This window comes from Cicer arietinum, chromosome 1 (genome assembly GCF_000331145.2).
Source record: "Cicer arietinum cultivar CDC Frontier isolate Library 1 chromosome 1, Cicar.CDCFrontier_v2.0, whole genome shotgun sequence".
NCBI lineage: Eukaryota > Viridiplantae > Streptophyta > Magnoliopsida > Fabales > Fabaceae > Cicer > Cicer arietinum.
In genome coordinates, this window is record NC_021160.2 from 59,266 (window position 1) to 83,841 (window position 24,576).

Sequence of the window (24,576 nt, forward strand, 5' to 3'; positions counted from 1 at the left end):
GCTCAACATCTCCTACAACAACTCCTACTCTTGCTACGCGATTGATTGTTTTCATTTGAATTGTAGTTCAACAAGTCATACAATATTGAATAGTTGGGGTACCAACATTACCTTCCCTTGGATTCAAAATCTCATCTAATCCTTCAACCTCCATCATTATTGAAGATCTGATTTGCAGTGCTGTTTTGAAGGTTCGTTTAATGGACAATGGTGTCTTCAATACAAGCATTTTTGCATTATCAAACATCTTTATTTATCCATGCTCCGTCTTCATTGAATATCCCTTTTCAAACAGTTGTTCAAGACTTAGCAGATTGTTCTTCATTCTTGACACATACAGCACATTATTTATGAAAGATTGAATTCCATCTCTCCTTTGAATCACCACCTTTCCACACAATCAATATCGGTTGAATCCTAATTTTTTATCAAACGAACATTAAAAAATACAATCAATAACAACTTATAATTTTTTATCATGCGAATATAAAAAAACACAATCAATAACAATTTGTAAAAAAAAATTACGTACTTACATCAATTGATCAACTGTTATAATGTTCAACATATGTAACATGACATAGTAATCACACTCATACATTTGTCATGTTTAACAAATCATCATGTCATATCCGTTTTATATAACTATGACAAACAATATAACAAATAAGATGATTTGTTATTTTTTCAAAATATAACATGTTTCCATTTAAACATTAACACATGGACAATAAATCATTCCTTCATTGTTAGGAAGTTTTTTTTAAAGCAGATTGTAAAAATTTATCCACACATATACACTTCACTCAAACAATTAGCATTGATCCAATTACGTTCATAACTACTTTTGTTAAAAGTAAATAACTGTAAATATTAAGGTAAAATAAAACTAAAATTAGTTTATTGTCCTTTACTTTTTTGTTTATTGTTCTATGTATTCATCTTAACTAAGAGTAATCTAATAATAGTGTTGTGTTGTTTTCTTCCTTATTGTTATTATTTTGATTATTGTTTTGCTCCCTATTATATAAAATAGAATCCGTAAAATATGTAATTTAAAAATCTCTTGTATCCATTCAAAACACTTCAAAAAAAAATCTTATAAAGCATATTATTATTTTTTGAAAATTATAAATATAAAGAGAAATATTGTAACATATACTTCACAAGACAAAATTTAGCAGGAAAAAAAAAATATATATAAATAATGAGTTCACCTCTAGTGTCCAAACAAAAGAAAACAAAATGTTAAAAAGTCGTTAAAAAAAAAGTTTGACATGTTAATTTTTATTTTTATTTTTGTTCTGATAATATATAGCTCTCTCTCAAATAAGATTATTATCTGAAAGTGAAACTATAAATACCAGAGAACTTGAGAACCAAACGTGGCAATGAAACCAGTAAGCGAGTAAAACACAGAGCAAAAGAGGTATATAATTTTTTTTTATCTCTCTCTTACATCGGTGGATAAAACAACGTATTAAACCTCATATATTTATCAAATTAACACAGCCATATTTTGTTAACTCGTTTACATAAGATTTAAACATAGTTCTATCTCACTTGTTAAATCTGGTTGCATTTAATAATCTATATTAGATAGACTGTATATAAATTATATGCAAAAATCAAATCAAAATCGTTTATTTTTAATTAATTCTGATTTGTATTCTCTTTAAAAATCAAATCAATTTGACTTATTACACTTAAAAGTATTAAATAATTTTAAATTTTAATCAGATAAAAATTTATTAATAAACTTAACATATTACAAATTCGAATTAATCCATTTGAGTCCACATTAATCATACACGCCAATATATCTTATTATTATTATCTAATAAGAAAACAAATTTTATAAAAATATACAGTAAAAAACAATATTTGAATAATAGAAAAATATTGAATAAAAGAAAAATAATATTATAATGTTCTTATTAAATTTTTAGTTAATTAAATAGTTTATATTTATGTGAAATGTTAAATCTCATTATACTCTAAATTTGAAGTATAATTTAACTAATAAAACATTGTCACAAAGTTACTAATATGTTTTGATGTAGAATGTTTATTCCCACGTATTATCTTATTACTTTTTAAATTTTTATTTGGATATTAATATATTTTCATGTAAAATATGTTATTTAAATCTGGATATTAATATATTTTCATGTAAAATATGTTATTTGAATCGTCAAATATATTAATAATTGAATGAAAATAAATTCAAAAGATGATTGAATATAATGATTTATTTAAAAATCAATAATGATGTTTAGGATTATATATATATATATATATATATATATATATATATATTTAATTGCAATTTTAATCTTTTATTCGTTTTTAAACTAAAAATTAACATATTTTATATTTTCATTAAAATGTTAATATTTGAAATTTTAATATTTTGATTTTATTTGTAAAGTTGTATAAGTAAGGATAAGTTGATGTGTTAAGTGTTGGTGTAGAGTGACACATAACATTGTATTTGGTGAGAATGATTTTTAGATATATGTTTTTATTTATAACTCTCTTGATAATTTTTCTCGTCTATTTTTATAAGATTATGTTATTCATAATTTCATATACTAATAGTTATTTTTCACATTTATCTACAATTAACAATAAATATTGTAATATATTTTAAATATAAAAATAAATATTACCTACGATAAAAAGAATCTAGACTACCACAATATTATAAATTCAAATTTGAATATCTATTAATAGAAGAAGAAAAAAACTATAATAGAAACATTAATTGAGTCTCTCTTTGTGCATAAACTTATAAAAACAATGCTAATTTATAATAAATGTAATGCTAATACTCACTTTTGTAATTCCAATATTCCTTGACTTTTCATCATATATGATCTTTCGCTTTTTCGAAGGGTCGAATAACTTGTTACTATTGCAGTACTCAATGATAATTGAAGCAACATCGTGTTCGGAAAGTTTTTTGGTTATGTCTCTACTAATATCTTAAAGAAAATCAATGAGACTTCTTGAAACCCATCCTACAAAATCCTTTCAATATTGCTACCAACACTCCCTAAATTACTACCCACACCCCTCAAATATTTAAAAAAATCAAAATGCCTAAATTACCGTTCCCTCTATTTCATCTTCTTCATAACTCATCTTTTTCATAACTCATCTTCTCATCTTCTTCATAACTCATCTTCTTTATTTCATCTTCTCATAACACATTTTCTTCCTCTTCATTCTATATTCAACACATTGTTCATCTTCTTCATATTCATAGTCAATCATCATATTCTTCAACCATCTTCATCAATCATCAATCATCATCAAGTGTATGAAGTTTACGTAATGAGGGTTAATAACAAGGCAATATTGTTCGTAGGATTCACAATGAGAAGGAGAATGAAGAGGAGGAGGAAACAAGCGTATGAAGTTTACGTAATGAAGAGGAAACTGAAGCAGTTTAGGGTTTAGGGATAGTATTTGAATGAGAGTTGATATGGATAGTAACAAAATTGGAGATGGTTCGCAATGAAGATGGGTGGTAATATGGTTCGTATGACAGTAGGGTTCGCAATGAGAAGAACAATAAAGAGGAGGAGGACTCTGAGGCGTAGTGAAGTTTACGAAATGAAGAGGAAACTGAAGCGGTTTACTGTTATATATAAAACCCTATTACAACGCTCATTGAAAGAGCGATGTAAAAGACCTCCTTAACTTAGTTTTTAAAAGCATATTACAGCGCTCTTTGAAAGAGCAAATAGTGTTACAAAAGACCTACTTAACTTATTTTTTAAAAGCATATTACAACGCTCTTTGAAAAAACGTCGTAAAATATCTCCTTAAATTATTTTTTAAAAGCTTATTACAGCGCTATTTGAAAGAGCGATGTAAAAGACATCCTTAACTTATTTTTTAAAAGCCTATCACAGCGACTCTTTGAAATAATGTTGTAAAAGACCTCCTTAATTTATTTTTTAAAAGCATATTACATCGCTCTTTGAAAGAGCGCTGTAAAAGACATCCTTAACTTATTTTTGAAAAGCCTATTACAGCGCTCTTTGGAATAGCGCTATAAAAGACCTCCTTAACTTATTTTTTAAAAGCCTATTACAACGCTTTTAAAGACCTCTTAACTTAGTATAAAACAAAGTTTTGTGACCTCCTTATTTTTTTAAAGGCTTTTATAGCGCTTATTGACAAAAGCGTTGTAAAAGACCTCCTTATTTTACGTTCCAAACCGTCATCCATATCCTCAAAATCAGGTTCCAAACCTTCATACATTTCATCATTGTTGTCTCATAAAGGAAAACAAAATTTATTTGCATCGAGAACAAAATTTATTTCGTACATTGTTAAAAATAAATAAACAAAAACTACAATTAAACCATTGTTAATCTTGCCTAATAATAATGATGCTTCTACTACGAAATTTTCTCAACCCTTCCAATTTATTATAACTATTTTTAGCAACTCTCAATTTTATTCTCGTTGAATTATGAGTTTAATTGAAAATTAAACAACGATTAATCTTTACAAAATACTCTAAAAATAATAAACTATTTTTTATTATTTAGAAAAACAATATTATTTATTTATAATTAAATTATTTTAGCAGTAAAAAAATATAATCATTTAATACAATAATGTTACAATAATTGTAAAATTACGAATCTTAAGTTACTCTTATCTAAATGGAAAAACGACACTCATATGGTTCGACCATAATCGTGTATAGTTCGACCTACAATTCTATGGAAGTACAAAAATAATAATTTAATGGAATTAGGACAATCTTAACCTTAACATGCAAAGGGCGAAGATAAATCGGTTTATAATTATATTACCCTTGAATCATCTTATATCAACTTTTTTTTATATTTTGCTTGTAAATATATTTTTAACCTCAATACATAAGGTGTTAAATTTTGAGACATGGGTAGAAAAGGTTTTTCTATAGTACTGTTATATATATATATATATATATCAAAACAAATCGCCTATTAAGTAGTTCAGATGTTTTGTTCTCTTTAAAAGTTAAATGTCACCTTATCAATCAAAATTATTGAATAATTTTTTTATAATTTTAATATTAAAATTTGTTAATTAATTTACCATGTTACAAATTCAAATCAAGCTATCCGAGTCAACATACAGACCAATACATGCTATTACTATGTACTAAGAAAACTAATTTGATTAAAAAATATACAATAAAAAATAATATTGAAAGCATGGAAAAGAAAAATAAATGAAAAGAAAAATAACATAAGAATGTTCTTATTATATTTTTGCTCAAATTTTTTGTTAATTAAATCATTTACATTTATGTCAAATGTTAAATCTTTTTATTATCTAAATTTAAAGTGTAATTTAACTAATAATGTATTGTCACAAAGTTACAATGTTTCCCGTCAGGTTTCTTTCTTTCTTGAATTTATATTTTTGAAGAAAATTATCCTATTTATGATTGATAAACTTTATTTAGTAATTTAGTTATGTAATCATTAAAAATTGTTGTATTTAGTTATTATTATAAATATTTGCTTTAGATAACACTATTTTGAATTTCCAAATGTACTCATAATTTTTTATACTCATATTTAATTTGCATTTTTATCTTCAATCAACTGTAAATACTATAATATATTTAAAAAATAAAAATAAATACTACTAATGGGGTTAAGTTCTTCGGGGATAAACTATTATATTGTAGTGAATTTAAATTCGAATTATCGTAAAAAGAAATACACACATTTAACAATCCATACATCTCAAATAAAATTACTTTTTATATATGAGATTTATAAAATTACTATAATAAAACATTAATTAAGACTAATATTTATAACAAATTTATAAATAAATTAAGACTGTCTTCATAAATAAATTTGTAAAACTAATATTAATTCATAACAAACTTAATACTAATACTTATTTTTTTTAAATATATTTTATTTATAGAGAGAGAAGTGAAAAACAATATTAATTTGTAACAAATTTAGTCCATAACTAAAGTATTCTACCGTGCACTCGAGAGCTAAACGTGTCATCCTCTCAATCAATATCAAAAGGCAATTTTATTCTTCTATAAAACTTTTAATTTTTTTACCACTAATTTTTTCACAACTCTTTCGAAACTTTAAAGAATTCTCCGTAACTTGTAAATATTTCTAAATTTTTTAAATAAAAAAAAAGTAAATGGAGCGGATTTTTTATCAATATATCTCATTTTCCAAAATTTTGAACCAAAATACCTCCTTTTGTAATTTATATACCAAAATGTCCTACTTTTTGGGGCTACTTGTAGATCGTGGTCTGGGGGTGCGACCAGCTAAATGAACATTTTTTTCCCCTAGTAGAAGGTCGCTGGCTGGGGGATGCGACCTCCCAAAGTGTTTTCAATTTTTTTTTAATTCTTTTTCAGTTTTATGTAATTGTTAATATTTTAATAAATAATTATATTAAATAATACATTAATAAATAATAATAACAAAAATACATAAATAATAATAATAAAAATACATTAATAATATATTAATAAATAAAAATAAAAATAATTATTATTATTGTTATTATTATTAAAAATTGTTATAATTAAAAATAATTATAATTAAAAATAATTAAAATTAAAAATAGTAAATTATACTATAAATTTAAAAGAAAATACATTAATAAAAAAAATTACACTAATAACATGAAACAAAATACATTAAATTAACGGAAAAAAATAATCTTATTGATGTCCATCTAAATGACCTCTAACTCCACATCTAGGATTTCGTCGAACTCGTACAACCCTCTGAACGAGTAGTTGAGGTTCTTCCGGTTATATAAATTTACCATTTTAAAAAATTCGTAATTGGTTGGCCAATTTATGATTAATCAATTTGTTAAAATTAATTTGATACTTATCAAATTTGCTACTTACCAAATTGGACAATTTGCGATTAATCAAATAAAATACAATAACATAAAATAAAATAAAATCAAATCAAATAAAATACAATACAATACAATAAAATATAATAAAATACAATAAAATAAAATAATTCTTGTTATTGTATATTAATTTGATTTGATTTTATGTTATTGAATTTTATTTGATTCATCGCAAATTATCCAATTCGGTAACTAACAAATTTGGTAAGGATCAAATTAATTTTAACAAATTGATTAATCATAAATTGCCCAACCAGTGACGGATTTTTTAAAATGTTAAATTTATATAACCGGAAGAACCTAGACGAGTTCGACGAAATCCTAGATGTAAATTGGAGGTCATTTAGGTGGACATCAATAAGATGTATTTTTTCCGTTAATTTAATATATTTTGTTTCACGTTATTAGTGTATTTTCTTTTAAATTTATAATATAATTTATTGTTTTTAATTTTAATTACTTTTAATAATAATAATAATAATAATTTACTATTTTAATTTTAATTATTTTTAATTATAACAATTTTAATAATAATAACAATAATAATAATTAGTAATATAAATTACAAAAGGGTTATTTTGGTTCAAAATTTTGAAAAAGATGATATATTGATAAAAAATACAAATGGCGCTCCAAATTTTCATACATTTAAAATATAAATTTTTTATATTTTCGAGTAATCTAAAAATTTCAAAATAGAGAAAATATCGAAACTTTCTATATTTGAAGCTTTCTAGATTTAAAAACTTTTTAAAATATAATCCTTATTTAGAAAAATTGAAACTTCCGAAAGTTTCGAATTTTCGAAATAAAGATTATGTTTCGAAAAGTTTAAAAGTTTTCAAATCTGAAAAGCTTCAAAAGTTTATAAATCTAAAAAATTTATATTGCAAAAATTTTGAAAATTTTAAATATATGAAAAATTTAAATGCACTTATTTTTTTATTTTAAAAATTTGAAAATATTCAAAAAGTTATAATAAATTCTTTAAAGTTTTAAAAAAGAAGGTGAAAAAATAAGTGATAAAAAAATTAAAGATTTTATATAACAGCGAGTTGATAAATTATGTTTCAAGTTGATTGATGAATTTATATTGCTAATTTATATTGCTGTGGAGGTGTATAATATTGTATTTTAGGGAGAGAAGTGGTATATATATGGTCTGTATTGCACATGCTTCACTTCACATAGTCTAGAGTATATATTATCTTTTATTTCTTCTGACTTTTTCATTCTCAGCGCAGCGGCATTGCAACGAAAGCGCAAGTGAAGGAAAATGAGCTGGACTACGCCGACGGTGGATGAGTTCCTGCAGCAGTGCAAGCAATCTGGCGACGCTGCCTACGCCGCTCTCCGATCCTTGCTGGAGCGACTTGACCAACCCGAAACCCGTTCCCAGGCTCGGATCTTCCTTTCCCACCTTCAGAAGCGTTTTCCCACGAAGGACTCCTGCGATCAATGCTTTCAGACCTACCATTTTCGTATCGAAGACGTCTTATTGGATCAACACGAGGGTATTTATGTTTTGTTTTCTTTTTATTGTCAAACTTTTAACAATGCGAATGATCAATGAAACATTCGTTCTTTGACTCGCTTTCCCACTCAGTCACTCACACTATAGATTCAGATTCGAATGCTTTACTTTATAAATCATCATAATTATACTTTATAGGTTCAGAAAAATGTGTACACCAAACATTTTTCTTATAATAATATGATCACAGACAAACATGCTGTTTCATGAGCAGGGAAACTTTTGTTTATTATGGTGGGCAAAAGACAAAATATATTGATTTTCATAATCATAATTATAATTATAATTATTATAAAAATAGGATAACAGACAAAATTAAACATGCCGTTTCACGAGCAGGGAAACTTTTGTTTATAACGGTGGGCAACGACAAAATATGTTGATTTTTCTTCCATCCCTCGACCCAAAGCTTTGTCAATATTAATTGTAGCTTCCTAGTTTCTAAAAACTGACTTAATCTCTCTTATTACAACGTTAAATGCAGGCTACCAGGGGAGAAATAAATTGACTATGATGGTCATTCCTAGCATTTTTCTCCCTGAAGACTGGTCCTTTACTTTTTACGAAGGGATTAATAGACACCCAGACTCCATTTTCAAGGACAGGACTGTTGCAGAGTTAGGTTGTGGAAATGGATGGATATCCATTGCCATAGCGGAGAAGTGGTTGCCTTCCAAGGTTTCCTTTAACATAAGCTAGCACAACTGTTTCCTCTTCAATTCCTACCCATTTTCTATGCTAACACAATTAATTTCTTCAGGTCTATGGCTTTGATATCAATCCTAGAGCCGTGAAAGTTTCCTGGATAAACCTATACTTGAACGCTTTAGATGAAAATGGCCAGCCCATCTACGATGAGGAGAAGAAAACTTTGTTGGACAGGGTAGAGTTCTATGAGTCTGATCTTCTATCTTATTGCAGAGAAAATGGAATTCAACTTGAAAGGATTGTGGGATGTATACCTCAGGTAATTGCAGAACTATCAAATGTACTCACAAATTATGCAGGTTATTATACTGGGTGCATCTATGAGTATGCCCTTTTTCTTTGAAGTTTGAACCAATTATCTCAAATGTTTAAACTGTTACGTAATAATACATAACTGGTTTTATATCTAGCACGTCCCTTATTAACATAGAAGCCCTTTGGGCTTGAAGCAATACGATACCATGTGTAGACTTGATTCACATTGCCCTGTACTGAAATTTAAATTCGAACTAAAAGAATAAGGGTAACAAGGATTGAACTATAGATCACATGTCTTTAGTTCGAATCAGAAAGAACCAAAGCAAAAATGCTTTTATTATACTGTTAAAATGGTAGACTTGATTTTCAAACCTTGAACTATATATCACTTGTTAAGGATTGAAATTGACAGAACCAAAGCAAAAAAGACATTATCCTGTGAACAAAAAGAGCTTTTCTAGAGACCAGAATGTTAATCCACAAAGATGTTTTTTGTTCACTCAAAGCAAATAGAAAAATGTGATTCACATCAAAACAAACATGACCATACCCAAAATTGCAGTGAAATAAATCCAAAAATATATTATCTATTCTCCCAAATCAAATGTAGCAAAGTCCTATCCTACCAAGGTCGAATCTTTGTCCTCATTATAAAACTAGGCAACAAGAAACTTGTCAGAAAAAAATAATGCTTTTAATTTCAACAAGACAAGTTGGAGGAGCACAGCCAACTCTATTTCTGTGTGAAAATTGAATTAAAAGAAGACGAGACAAAACCATGTAGGTGATGGATCAGAGAGAAAGAGGTCTAGAACACAATTGAGGTGAGGGAAGGATCACAATTTTTTCTCTCTGGGGAATGTAAACTTCGTTATCCCTCAAGGGAGGTGAGTGATTTCCAAAACCTGGAGGGGGTCAGTGTGCTGTTTAGGGACGTCTCCGGGGAGTTAAGTGTAACTATCCCATAACTTTAATAGAGATTGTTTAATGGCATTACTACTTCAGATGCTACTATACATACTTCTTTTCATGTTATTCGTGTTCTTAGTTCGTACCTTATGCTTGCTGCTACTATTTACCTTGTGGTTTTGCTTTTTATTGAGCAAAGTAATAACATCGGTGTTTGATGCATTCATAGTTCAATGCATTCAACTTTCTTCCTGGATAATCTGATTACTTTTCTAGAAGCGTGTAAAGGTGGTTGATAATTTTACCAAAAAGGGTTGTCTAATAGATACCAGTATATATGCTTTTATTTTATTTTCGTCTCTGTAAGTTTACTTTTTTTTAGTTTGACATTACTTTGGCTTAAATCTTCTATGCGCTAATCCGAAAAATCTCAATACCAATACCAAACATGAAAAACGTATATAATAATTTGAGTTTTATGTTAATAAAATTTAACTTTATTTTGAAATATTATCATATAAAATATTAATTTATGATTATTTTATAAATTATAGAATATGTTTTCTTTAACTTCTAAATATATATTTATATTTACACTATGCTAACGTATACATATATTGATAACTTTACATTTCGATATGCATGCACACATTAATATATGCATTGTAAATTAGTAAAGCTCTTATATATATTTATGTTCATTTGTGCTAGTTAAAATATGTTTGAAGTTAGTTAAATTTACATTAATTAATGAAATATATTTAAGAAGTCTTACTTAAACTGACCTCATTCAAATTCAAACATACACTAAAGTAATTTCTTAAACAAAAATAATAATTCAATGATTTTTTTGTCCTTTATTGTAAATTTGTAGAAAACAATTTAAAAATAATTTTTTTAAGAAAAAGTTTTTATTTTTTATTTTTTATGATTGTAAACAAGCACAAATTAGCTGGTGCTTTTTGTTAAAATCTTCTAAAAAGTAATCTAGTGATTATTTTATATCAAAATCAATTTTTTTATAACACAAATGGGCCCTTCATCTCAAACAATTCATCGACACAATCGTTTTCAGTTTCACAGATTTCTCTCTCTCTCTCTCTCTCTCACTAAGAATCTGAAGTATTCTGATATGATATATCACGAGCTTGATGAATTTGTTATATCCAATGATGCTTTTGCTTAATCATTTCAATAATTTGCATCCTTGTGGTTGGATCCCATGCAGATTCTTAATCCAAATCCAGATGCAATGACTAAGATGATAACAGAAAATGCAAGTGAGGAATTCCTTCATTCTTTGAGTAATTATTGTGCACTTCAGGTAAATATGATCTCATTTTTTAATTATGTCACCTGTAATCTACTTGGGATTTGCTAGTCATGCATGTTTTCATGCAAGTGCCTGAACACGAACCTTACCAATCCAAATGGGGAGGGTAAAGGAAACAGATAAATAAATTTTTGCTAAAGCTAGCTATGTTGTTGTTTCCTCAGAGCTACTTTTTCATTGGTCATAGACATAGCAGATGTATTCATTTTCATTTTATGATTTCTATATTTGTGAAGCTCAAAAACAACTTTTTTATTCAAATATCACTTTTAGTTGCACAATTTATCCCTTATTCACTTCGTCTTGGCAATATTGAGCCAATTTATAACATAAATACTGCATTCTCTCATGTTTATTTGTTCTTTTGTTGTATGTAGGGTTTTGTGGAGGACCAGTTTGGGTTAGGTTTAATTGCAAGGGCAGTTGAAGAAGGGATATCAGTAATCAAACCAAATGGAATTATGATCTTTAATATGGGAGGGCGCCCTGGTCAAGGTGTTTGCAAACGATTGTTTGAACGTCGGGGTTTTCGCATTACAAAACTTTGGCAAACTAAAATCATTCAGGCTAGTAATCGTATGTTTGACTAGATAGTATTTCTCCAGTGAAAGTGTAGTCTTATTGAGATGTATTGGTACAGGCTGGCGACACAGATATTGCAGCCTTAGTTGAAATTGAGAAGAACAGCCCGCACCGTTTTGAGTTCTTTATGGGACTTTCAGGAGATCAGCCTATTTGTGCACGGACAGCTTGGGCTTATGGAAGGTCTGGTGGCAGCATTTCCCATGCTTTATCAGTGTACAGCTGTCAACTTCGTCAACCTAACCAGGTAGGGTGCTTCACTAAAAGTCTGTCAATTCATTACAAGAATATTTGTTGCCTGAAGGAAATTCAAAGCTCAATACAATTTTATACTTGCAGGTTAAAGTTATATTTGAGTTTCTAAAAAATGGATTTCAAGAGATCAGCAGTTCTCTAGATTTGTACTTTGAGGATGATTCTGTTGCTGATGAGAAAATTCCTTTCCTTGCTTATCTTGCAAGCATTCTAAAAGATGATTCCTATTTTCCATATGAGCCACCGGCAGGAAGCAAACGTTTCCGCAATCTCATTGCTGGATTTTTGAAGACTTATCACCATATTCCACTCACTGCCAGTGTAAGAAGAAATCGGTGCTATATAATATTTAACCATGCTACATTATGGATATACATCATCTTATGCACTAAAATTTGCCTATTAAAAAAACATGTCATGCATCTACCATAAGATGACTGTTATTGGGTTTTATCTTTGTAGTAAGCTCTACTGTGAATATCTCCTTTAAGTACTAGGTACCGTATGCCATGATGTAAGTGCGGTTCTTTATTGCTGCCAACCAAAATTTCATGCACTAATTAATGATAAGTGTAGTATTAGTATGTGTTTCAAGAGCAGTAGACAAGTTAATATTAAGCAGAGTTACTTATATAATTTCCAAAATGTCTTCTTTCTGGTTATGGGTGGCACAATGTCATTGGGTCAGATCTCTGTTATTTAAGAATTCTGGTATTTTATTTACAAGTTGCAGACATTCATAATGGGCCTTGTTTAGTAAGAGTCGGGGGGAGTACATTTTGAAAGTTGTTTGATTCTTACTTACTTTCTATGGAAAGCAAATTATTCTGAGGGTGTTGTAGTTTAATAATTGTAATTCGGGATTCCAAAGAGATACAGGCTTGAAGTCATATAACTTGAAAGGTCTTTTAACTTGCATTTGTAAAAATATGTGTCAGCTGTTGAATGGCAAACTTTCTCCCAAATCTTGAATTCATAATTATCAAGAACCTCTTTCCTGGTTTCGTACACCAGAGGGACCAAACTATTTTCTGTGTTCAACTGCTTTCCTCTCAATTCATGTCTTCTCCTTGGTAGAACCCTGTCCAGACTCTTCCCATACACCAATATGTCAGTAGTGCCAGTTGTCATCTAAGCTATAACTCAAATCCTTCACGCTCTTTTGATTTTATATCTCTTAATTGTAAGCACAAAATCTAAGATAAATAAAGGATATATTGGCGCTAGTTCATGTAAAGTTGTCTTTCAAAAACACTTGTTATCGACAACGAAACAATAATAAATAGCAAAATGCGAAAAACTATAGAAAAATGGTTTTATTTCTAAATTGGTCTCTTGGTAGACTATAAATGCTTTCCACAATTCCACTTAAAATAACCTTTTTCCATAATTCATTTGATGCCAGGAGTTTCACGGTCAGAAATCTTTCTATTATTGGATGTGTTGATAATCCACAACTTGCATTGTGATTTATATCCACACTTGGTGTGTCTAATGGGTATAAATGTTTTCCATAGAATATTATTGCTAATATCTTATTTTAAAATGTAAAATATTTGCAGTGCTCTACTTATATTTAATTTTGTTGATAACATGTTACATGTAAATCATTCTACCCAGGTCAGTGATTAGGAACTACAAGCCCCGCAATATATTGTTTGGTAATTCGGTTCGTATAATATATTACAACATTGACTACCCAGGCTAGGGATTAGGAAGTAGGAACTACAAGCCCCACAATATATTTGTTTGGTAATTCAGTTCATATAATATATTAAAATATTGACTTCATCTTTTGAAATATTGTGCAAGAATGTTGTCATTTTTCCTTCAAGGAATGCGGCTATTGAGAATGCTCTTCGGTTGTTCTCACCCCGGCTTGCAGTTGTTGATGAACATCTCACTCGACACCTACCTAGGCAGTGGTTAACATCTTTGGCACTTGAGGTATGAATGTCATACCAGTGATCTTTTGTATTATCATGCAACAATAATTTCTGCAGTTTCTTTAAAAAAAAAGGGTTGTCTAATAGATACCAGTATATATGCTTTTATTTTATTTTCGTCTCTGTAAGTTTACTTTTTTTTAGTTTGACATTACTTTGGCTTAAATCTTCTATGCGCTAATCCGAAAAATCTCAATACCAATACCAAACATGAAAAACGTATATAATAATTTGAGTTTTATGTTAATAAAATTTAACTTTATTTTGAAATATTATCATATAAAATATTAATTTATGATTATTTTATAAATTATAGAATATGTTTTCTTTAACTTCTAAATATATATTTATATTTACACTATGCTAACGTATACATATATTGATAACTTTACATTTCGATATGCATGCACACATTAATATATGCATTGTAAATTAGTAAAGCTCTTATATATATTTATGTTCATTTGTGCTAGTTAAAATATGTTTGAAGTTAGTTAAATTTACATTAATTAATGAAATATATTTAAGAAGTCTTACTTAAACTGACCTCATTCAAATTCAAACATACACTAAAGTAATTTCTTAAACAAAAATAATAATTCAATGATTTTTTTGTCCTTTATTGTAAATTTGTAGAAAACAATTTAAAAATAATTTTTTTAAGAAAAAGTTTTTATTTTTTATTTTTTATGATTGTAAACAAGCACAAATTAGCTGGTGCTTTTTGTTAAAATCTTCTAAAAAGTAATCTAGTGATTATTTTATATCAAAATCAATTTTTTTATAACACAAATGGGCCCTTCATCTCAAACAATTCATCGACACAATCGTTTTCAGTTTCACAGATTTCTCTCTCTCTCTCTCTCTCTCACTAAGAATCTGAAGTATTCTGATATGATATATCACGAGCTTGATGAATTTGTTATATCCAATGATGCTTTTGCTTAATCATTTCAATAATTTGCATCCTTGTGGTTGGATCCCATGCAGATTCTTAATCCAAATCCAGATGCAATGACTAAGATGATAACAGAAAATGCAAGTGAGGAATTCCTTCATTCTTTGAGTAATTATTGTGCACTTCAGGTAAATATGATCTCATTTTTTAATTATGTCACCTGTAATCTACTTGGGATTTGCTAGTCATGCATGTTTTCATGCAAGTGCCTGAACACGAACCTTACCAATCCAAATGGGGAGGGTAAAGGAAACAGATAAATAAATTTTTGCTAAAGCTAGCTATGTTGTTGTTTCCTCAGAGCTACTTTTTCATTGGTCATAGACATAGCAGATGTATTCATTTTCATTTTATGATTTCTATATTTGTGAAGCTCAAAAACAACTTTTTTATTCAAATATCACTTTTAGTTGCACAATTTATCCCTTATTCACTTCGTCTTGGCAATATTGAGCCAATTTATAACATAAATACTGCATTCTCTCATGTTTATTTGTTCTTTTGTTGTATGTAGGGTTTTGTGGAGGACCAGTTTGGGTTAGGTTTAATTGCAAGGGCAGTTGAAGAAGGGATATCAGTAATCAAACCAAATGGAATTATGATCTTTAATATGGGAGGGCGCCCTGGTCAAGGTGTTTGCAAACGATTGTTTGAACGTCGGGGTTTTCGCATTACAAAACTTTGGCAAACTAAAATCATTCAGGCTAGTAATCGTATGTTTGACTAGATAGTATTTCTCCAGTGAAAGTGTAGTCTTATTGAGATGTATTGGTACAGGCTGGCGACACAGATATTGCAGCCTTAGTTGAAATTGAGAAGAACAGCCCGCACCGTTTTGAGTTCTTTATGGGACTTTCAGGAGATCAGCCTATTTGTGCACGGACAGCTTGGGCTTATGGAAGGTCTGGTGGCAGCATTTCCCATGCTTTATCAGTGTACAGCTGTCAACTTCGTCAACCTAACCAGGTAGGGTGCTTCACTAAAAGTCTGTCAATTCATTACAAGAATATTTGTTGCCTGAAGGAAATTCAAAGCTCAATACAATTTTATACTTGCAGGTTAAAGTTATATTTGAGTTTCTAAAAAATGGATTTCAAGAGATCAGCAGTTCTCTAGATTTGTACTTTGAGGATGATTCTGTTGCTGATGAGAAAATTCCTTTCCTTGCTTATCTTGCAAGCATTCTAAAAGATGATTCCTATTTTCCATATGAGCCACCGGCAGGAAGCAAACGTTTCCGCAATCTCATTGCTGGATTTTTGAAGACTTATCACCATATTCCACTCACTGCCAGTGTAAGAAGAAATCGGTGCTATATAATATTTAACCATGCTACATTATGGATATACATCATCTTATGCACTAAAATTTGCCTATTAAAAAAACATGTCATGCATCTACCATAAGATGACTGTTATTGGGTTTTATCTTTGTAGTAAGCTCTACTGTGAATATCTCCTTTAAGTACTAGGTACCGTATGCCATGATGTAAGTGCGGTTCTTTATTGCTGCCAACCAAAATTTCATGCACTAATTAATGATAAGTGTAGTATTAGTATGTGTTTCAAGAGCAGTAGACAAGTTAATATTAAGCAGAGTTACTTATATAATTTCCAAAATGTCTTCTTTCTGGTTATGGGTGGCACAATGTCATTGGGTCAGATCTCTGTTATTTAAGAATTCTGGTATTTTATTTACAAGTTGCAGACATTCATAATGGGCCTTGTTTAGTAAGAGTCGGGGGGAGTACATTTTGAAAGTTGTTTGATTCTTACTTACTTTCTATGGAAAGCAAATTATTCTGAGGGTGTTGTAGTTTAATAATTGTAATTCGGGATTCCAAAGAGATACAGGCTTGAAGTCATATAACTTGAAAGGTCTTTTAACTTGCATTTGTAAAAATATGTGTCAGCTGTTGAATGGCAAACTTTCTCCCAAATCTTGAATTCATAATTATCAAGAACCTCTTTCCTGGTTTCGTACACCAGAGGGACCAAACTATTTTCTGTGTTCAACTGCTTTCCTCTCAATTCATGTCTTCTCCTTGGTAGAACCCTGTCCAGACTCTTCCCATACACCAATATGTCAGTAGTGCCAGTTGTCATCTAAGCTATAACTCAAATCCTTCACGCTCTTTTGATTTTATATCTCTTAATTGTAAGCACAAAATCTAAGATAAATAAAGGATATATTGGCGCTAGTTCATGTAAAGTTGTCTTTCAAAAACACTTGTTATCGACAACGAAACAATAATAAATAGCAAAATGCGAAAAACTATAGAAAAATGGTTTTATTTCTAAATTGGTCTCTTGGTAGACTATAAATGCTTTCCACAATTCCACTTAAAATAACCTTTTTCCATAATTCATTTGATGCCAGGAGTTTCACGGTCAGAAATCTTTCTATTATTGGATGTGTTGATAATCCACAACTTGCATTGTGATTTATATCCACACTTGGTGTGTCTAATGGGTATAAATGTTTTCCATAGAATATTATTGCTAATATCTTATTTTAAAATGTAAAATATTTGCAGTGCTCTACTTATATTTAATTTTGTTGATAACATGTTACATGTAAATCATTCTACCCAGGTCAGTGATTAGGAACTACAAGCCCCGCAATATATTGTTTGGTAATTCGGTTCGTATAATATATTACAACATTGACTACCCAGGCTAGGGATTAGGAAGTAGGAACTACAAGCCCCACAATATATTTGTTTGGTAATTCAGTTCATATAATATATTAAAATATTGACTTCATCTTTTGAAATATTGTGCAAGAATGTTGTCATTTTTCCTTCAAGGAATGCGGCTATTGAGAATGCTCTTCGGTTGTTCTCACCCCGGCTTGCAGTTGTTGATGAACATCTCACTCGACACCTACCTAGGCAGTGGTTAACATCTTTGGCACTTGAGGTATGAATGTCATACCAGTGATCTTTTGTATTATCATGCAACAATAATTTCTGCAGTTTCTTTAAAAATTAATTAATATGTTGTCGAGTCTCTGTATTCTAGTCTCCATGTGTCAAAGAAACACAACTATGCAAATACTTGTTCTTGCCGTGAGCGAAATCAACTCTACAAAAATTTATTTCACATGTTATAGGACATGCCGTGTTGAATGTTGGGAAATAAAAAAACCAAGAATAAAGTAAACTCAGTGTCATAGAGATGAGAATGTTTCATTTGATGACTATTGCATGAGAAAAGTTATAATCAGGAATACCATAGAGAAAATTGGGGTAGCCTCCATGGTAGAAAAGAAGGTAGAATCTCATCTTAGGTGGTTTGGGCAGAGATACGTGAGCACTGGTAAGGGGAGTAAACCAGATGAAGGGTGCTCCAATAGTTAAAAGCAGGGGTAGATAAAGAAAACTACAGGCTGAATCCTTAAGATTGATTTAGAGATAAATTTTTTTTTATCTTTGGTTCAAATGCATGATAGTTCTGATAGGATTTTATGACATTGATTGAAAAATGATGGCATGGTTTTCTTTTGTACCGTGTCAATATCTATTTGGTTTGATTGTTGCATGCACCTTAACAAGTTTTTATCTTTCTAGCAGAACATGGGAACTACCGACTCCTTAGATGATACAATAACGGTAATTGAAGCCCCTCGGCAATCAGACTTAATGATAGAACTATTAAAAAAATTGAAGCCTCAAGTGGTGGTGACTGGAATTGCTTATTTTGAGGCTGTTACTAGTTCAGCTTTTGTGCACCTCTTAGATACAACACGAGAGATTGGATCGCGTCTTTTCTTGGACATATCAGATCACTTTGAGCTATCCAGCCTTCCTGGATCAAATGGGGTCCTGAAGTATCTTTCAGGAAGTCCTCTACCCTCTCACGTGGCAATTATATGCGGACTGGTAAAGAACAAGGTAATATTCCATAACTTATTGGCTTACTTGGACTGTATTGTAGACTTATGTTCTGGCTTGACTTTGAACAATTTCTTATTCATGGCACTGACATACATGTTTTCCAGGTTTATCCAGATTTAGAAGTAGCCTTTGTCATTTCAGAAGAAGAATCTCTCTTTAATGCATTGTCCAAAACTGTTGAATTACTAGAAGGCAATACTGCATTAATCAGTCAGTACTATTATGGCTGTATTTTTCATGAGCTTCTTGCTTTTCAGCTGGCCTGCCGGCGTGCACCTTCTGAGGTCTGTCTGTCCTTTTCATTTTCTTAAAGATCTAAAAATTTGAGGTTTTTCAAGAGTGTAACATTTTTTCTTGATATCCATCGGTTCTTTCATCTGTGGCTCCATATATATTTGGACCACAAGAATTTTGGAGAAAGAATATGTTTAAAAGCTTGACTTGGAAACCTCATTTTAATGACGAACTTCCCAATTCCCTGTTATAATGATCCTTCCAAATTCATACAAGGAGTTGTATTGTTGTCACTTACGGACCAGTAGCTGTATGCTTTCGCCGGTAGCAAGAGGTAGTGGCAGAGCTTCGATATGATATAGGGTGGTCACGGCTATTCCAAAAGTTTTCAATAATTTTTAAAAAAATATTACTACTCTTAATTTATTTACACGAGACATTTGAGTTAAAAAATTTATCAATAAAAATTGATCTATTTGATATATTTAATGGACCAAATTAGAACCGGACTTAAATCATTTGAAATCAGAATTATCTAAAATTTTATATTTACTTTTTGTACCCAAATTTTAAAATTACTCTTTTAACTACGCTAGACATTCTTCTTTATCTTCTCTGTATGTGTGAAGATGAGTATAGAATGGTGTTCTCAAAGTCAAATGTCAAAGTCAAATGTCGAATTGTGATCTGACGTATAATTTGGAAGAAACTTTTACGTATGAATTTGATTGAATATATAAAATATACAAGTAGTTAAATTTTATATTAAAAAAAAAGTATTTATGTTAAATAAATTGAAAATAAATTTTCCAACCTAAATTCCAACTTATTTTTAATTATTAAAAATGTTAACTAAAATTTGATCTACTACATTTCTCCAATATATTTTTGTAAATTTATAACTCAAAATTTATATATGTAATACAATATTATATTTTTTATTTATCTATTAAAATTTTTAAATTTTGGCCAACTCAATGTTTCAGTTCAAGATCCCCGCCACTGGCAACATGGTTTAGTGTATGAGTTTCTCTAATAGAAGATCAAACCGACTGTTATTGTCTGGTAGTGTCTGCTTTAATAGGAGAAAAGGACAACTCAGGTTTCCTACCATATTGACATTGTTCTCTAAAATGTTAGAAACTGCGGGTGATGGTTACTAGGAAATAATTGTATATGTCCTTATGATTTTGGTTGATGCATGTGCAATATAGCTAATGTTGGACTAGGCAGCTCCATGCCTCATCTGCTGGAAATTACCTAGGTTCCATACCATACGACGTTAGAAACTGCTGGGATAGTCGGGGAAAATATCATCTACAACATTTGTGATTTAGGTTGATGCATGTGCAATATAGCTGATGTTAAGTTACGTGCCATGATTATTGTAAAATTTATGGGGCTTGGACAATGTGTAAGATTGACAGCTGAAAACAGCATGTCTCCTTAAATTTTCTAGTTTGGATCTGATTAATGTTATTTAGAAATTCCTTATTATTGTTATATTGTTATAAGCTCCTCTTCCTTATTAGGGGGAGTTTGCCGTGAAAACCATGAAAATTAACACATACATCTTCTGTATAGCTATTTATGGCATGTTCATGAGTTAGTTTATTCCCATGGTTAGTTTTCTTATTAATTCTAATTTAACTTCTGTCCTCCAGAGAAGCTGTGAAAATGTCAAGTCAGTTGATATGATTGGATATGCTAAATCAGCCTTATCAGTCCTTAATAATGCTGAGCTAGCAATTGACGGAGTAGAGAATGGCTCCCTGATCCACATGGACGTTGATCAAATCTTTTTACCTGTTCCATCTCCTGTTAAGGCTGCTATTTTTGAAAGTTTTGCTAGACAAAACATGTCTGAGTCAGAAGCTGATGTCACTACAAGCATAAAAACATTCGTCAAAAGCAACTATGGTTTTCCAACAGATAGCAGCACAGAATTTATATATGCTGACAATTCAAAAGCTCTTTTCAATAAACTGGTCCTCTGCTGCACTAAAGAAGGTGGCACCCTCTGTTTTCCAGCTGGATCAAATGGGAACTATGTTTCTTCTGCTAGATTTTTGGAAGCAGACATAGTGACAGTTCCTACTGATGCCAGTGTAGGTTTTAAGTTGACAGAAAAGACACTCACTGGAGTCCTTGGCACCGTGAAAAACCCATGGGTGTATATTTCTGGACCTACAATCAATCCAACTGGCTTAGTTTATAGCAACAATGAGATAGAAAACATTTTGAGCACTTGTGCTAGATTTGGTGCCAGAGTTATAATTGATACTTCGTCCTCTGGTTTGGAATTTGACTGTAACGGCTGGGGTGGCTGGGACTTGGAGGGGTGTTTGTCTCAGCTGAATTCTTCATGCAAGCCATCATTCTGTGTGTCTCTTCTTGGAGGATTGTCTCTGAAGATGCTCAATGGTGTTCTCAGATTTGGGTTTCTTATTCTTAACCAGTCCGTTTTGGTTGATACATTTTATAGTTATCCGGGATTAAGTAAACCTCATAGTACTGTTAGATATGCTACAAAGAAGTTGCTGGAGCTTAGAGAGCAGAAATCATCAATTCTATCAGATGCTATTGTTGAACATACACAGATTTTGAGAAGTAGATCCAAGCGCTTGAAGGAGGTAATTTCTGATCTGCTAAACATTTCTGTTTGAATTTTGATTGGTTTGTTCTTTATGATCGTAATATTTTCTTCTTTTATTAAATTAAATTTGAAGAATGCTAAACAATTTTTTGGGGTATACTGCCCCTAGGCACTTGAGAAGAGTGGGTGGGACGTGCTTGAATCGTGTGCTGGCATTTCTGTTGTGGCCAAACCCTCTGCCTATCTCAAAAAGACTATTAAGCTAAACATTTCATCAAAAGGTGAAGTCAGACAAGGAAATGTCACTACGGAAATAACGCTCGATGACTCAAATATTAGGAATGCCATTCTCGAAGCCACTGGTTTATGCATCAATAGTGGCTCTTGGACTGGAATTCCTGGATATTGTAGGTTCAATATTGCACTTGCAGAAAATGATTTCAAGAAAGCACTGGATTGTATACTAAAATTCAGAGAAGTTGCACTAGATTAAAACATGTGTCATTGATTCACATATATTTAACAATTGAGCCTCAGTGCATGTCATTTGATTTTTTAAGGAAAGTTTCGGTGTTTTGTTCCTCTAGTACTCACGGTCCATCGTCCGTATTGTTTTTATTTGCAATAATCATACTATGGAAACTTTATCGGTTCATCAAATTTTCTCTACGTGGTTTACATTTACTTACTATTATGTGTTGCCCTTTGGAATATTGGTAGACCTTGTGATGTGCCATGATAATGACATATGTGTTTGTATGAGCAATGTGCAATTTAGGTTTGCTGTCCAAGCCCATTGCATTTTATCATCCGTAGTCCTTAAATGTCCTCCCACTTTCTCTTCGGTCGTTGATTTAGGTTGATCACATAGTCTTATGGAGAAAATGTTTTAATTAAATTTAATATTTTTTATATTTTTGAAATAAAATGAAAATAATTATAATATACTTATTATAATTAATTATAAAAATCATACATAGGACAAATTTTTATCAACAAATATTAAATAAAATTTATATGTTTTTAATACCATTTACCTAAATTTGAAACAATTATAGTAGTGTAACTGTAATTTTTCAAACTTCAAATTATATTTTTACATTGCTTTTATGGAATCGAGTCACTAAGTAAGCCGTTGGAACATATAATTCACACAGGACAAATATATGTTACTAATTAATTAGTTAAATTTAATATTTTTTTTATATCTTTTAAATAAAATGTGTAATTATAAAAATTATACACAAGATAAATATTTATCACTAAATATTAATCAAAATTAGTGTTTTTTAAATATTGTCGGCTTAAAGATAAGAAAAATTATGATATATTAAATATATTTGTCAATTTTACAACTCCACTAATTATTGACCACAATCCACATATTAAAGGGCAAAAAATTTCATAGGATACAAAGGTTCAACTAAAGAAAATCCTAAAATTAAAAAGCTAAAAAATTTTGTGCACTAAGTGGGATTCATAGGCCAACCTTTTTAAATTTATCTTTTGATATTTTTTTTAAAAAAAAATCAAGAATAAAAGATGTCAAAATTTTTCAATAATTTATTTCTTTAAAAAAAATATTTTGAAAAATTTTTTAAGAGATTTTTTTTCTTCTTTTTAAAATTTTTTAAGAGAAAAAGTTTCATACTTTTTTCCGAAGAAATAATGATTTATAAAAAAATCAATTTTTTTTAAGAAAACAATTTCCTTGAAAAGGTTTTGATTCAATTTTTTATCCGACAAAATATTTCAATATTAGAAAAACAAACAAATTTTATAAATTTTTCGAGAAACAAATTCAATTGACAAAATCTTTAGCTCATAAGTACCCTTGTTTAAGTCTAAAAAATAATAGGTTGAGATGTTAAACTATAATCTCAATGAGAGATTTAATATTAAAAGGCTTGGTATGACGCTTTTTATGATGAGTTTTATGTTATGTGATTTAAATGAAAGCTTTAATATTAATTATAATATTTTTGTCAAACTTTAATTTTTACACATTGCTTCTTTGAAAATGAAATGTTAAAGAAGACGTTAGAATTTATCATTCTTACATGGTAATTTTTTTCTATTAATTGATGAGTTAAATTTATTATTTCTTTATATTTTCTAAATAAAATAAAATAATTATAATAAATTTATTATAATTAATTATAAGATGATACATATAACAAATATTTTCACTAAATATTAGTTAAAATTGGTGTTTTTCATAAACCAAAACAAAATTTGGTGTTTTTCTCATACTATCAACTTAAAAAAAAAAATTAACATAGACTAATAATTTGTTTCTTCATAATTAAATGTTTTTTCACACTTTCTCAAAACAAATCACTAAAAAAGTCGTTTGAGATTATAATAAATATAATATTCAAATGTTTTTTAGTTACTTTATCATACTGTATAAATACTTTTGTCGTCTTTAA

General features: G+C 29.6%; 1 protein-coding gene across 3 annotated transcripts; it reads left to right on the forward strand.

Moving 5' to 3' along the window:
- Positions 1–8,122: 8,122 nt before the first annotated feature.
- Positions 8,123–22,832, forward strand: LOC101489113 (methionine S-methyltransferase). 3 transcript variants are annotated; one of them, XM_004485348.4, is made up of 12 exons: positions 8,123–8,447; positions 8,952–9,145; positions 9,228–9,434; positions 11,571–11,666; positions 12,053–12,241; positions 12,316–12,504; positions 12,597–12,833; positions 14,325–14,459; positions 18,988–19,311; positions 19,419–19,598; positions 21,213–22,181; positions 22,314–22,832. In XM_004485348.4, exons 1-12 carry the CDS (start codon positions 8,210–8,212, stop codon positions 22,635–22,637), a joined length of 3,282 nt encoding a protein of 1,093 aa, XP_004485405.1. In that variant the 5' UTR covers positions 8,123–8,209; the 3' UTR covers positions 22,638–22,832. The 3 variants fall into 3 exon arrangements, with proteins under 3 accessions (XP_004485405.1, XP_004485407.1, XP_004485408.1); XM_004485350.4 differs by lacking the exons at positions 8,123–8,447; positions 8,952–9,145; positions 9,228–9,434; ... (3 more) ...; positions 12,597–12,833; positions 14,325–14,459 and adding exons at positions 15,273–15,544; positions 15,931–16,119; positions 16,194–16,382; positions 16,475–16,711; positions 18,203–18,337; XM_004485351.4 differs by lacking the exons at positions 8,123–8,447; positions 8,952–9,145; positions 9,228–9,434; ... (3 more) ...; positions 12,597–12,833; positions 14,325–14,459 and adding exons at positions 15,274–15,544; positions 15,931–16,119; positions 16,194–16,382; positions 16,475–16,711; positions 18,203–18,337 and having other exon boundaries at positions 18,991–19,311.
- Positions 22,833–24,576: the final 1,744 nt, after the last annotated feature.

Excerpts from the sequence above, each read along its gene's own strand:
- LOC101489113 (XM_004485348.4), top strand. The coding sequence starts at position 8,210 with ATGAGCTGGACTACGCCGACGGTGGATGAGTTCCTGCAGCAGTGCAAG. Across the intron at positions 12,505-12,596 it reads AACTTCGTCAACCTAACCAG|GTTAAAGTTATATTTGAGTT; the intron begins GTAGGGTGCTTC and ends TTATACTTGCAG. Across the intron at positions 19,312-19,418 it reads GCGGACTGGTAAAGAACAAG|GTTTATCCAGATTTAGAAGT; the intron begins GTAATATTCCAT and ends CATGTTTTCCAG.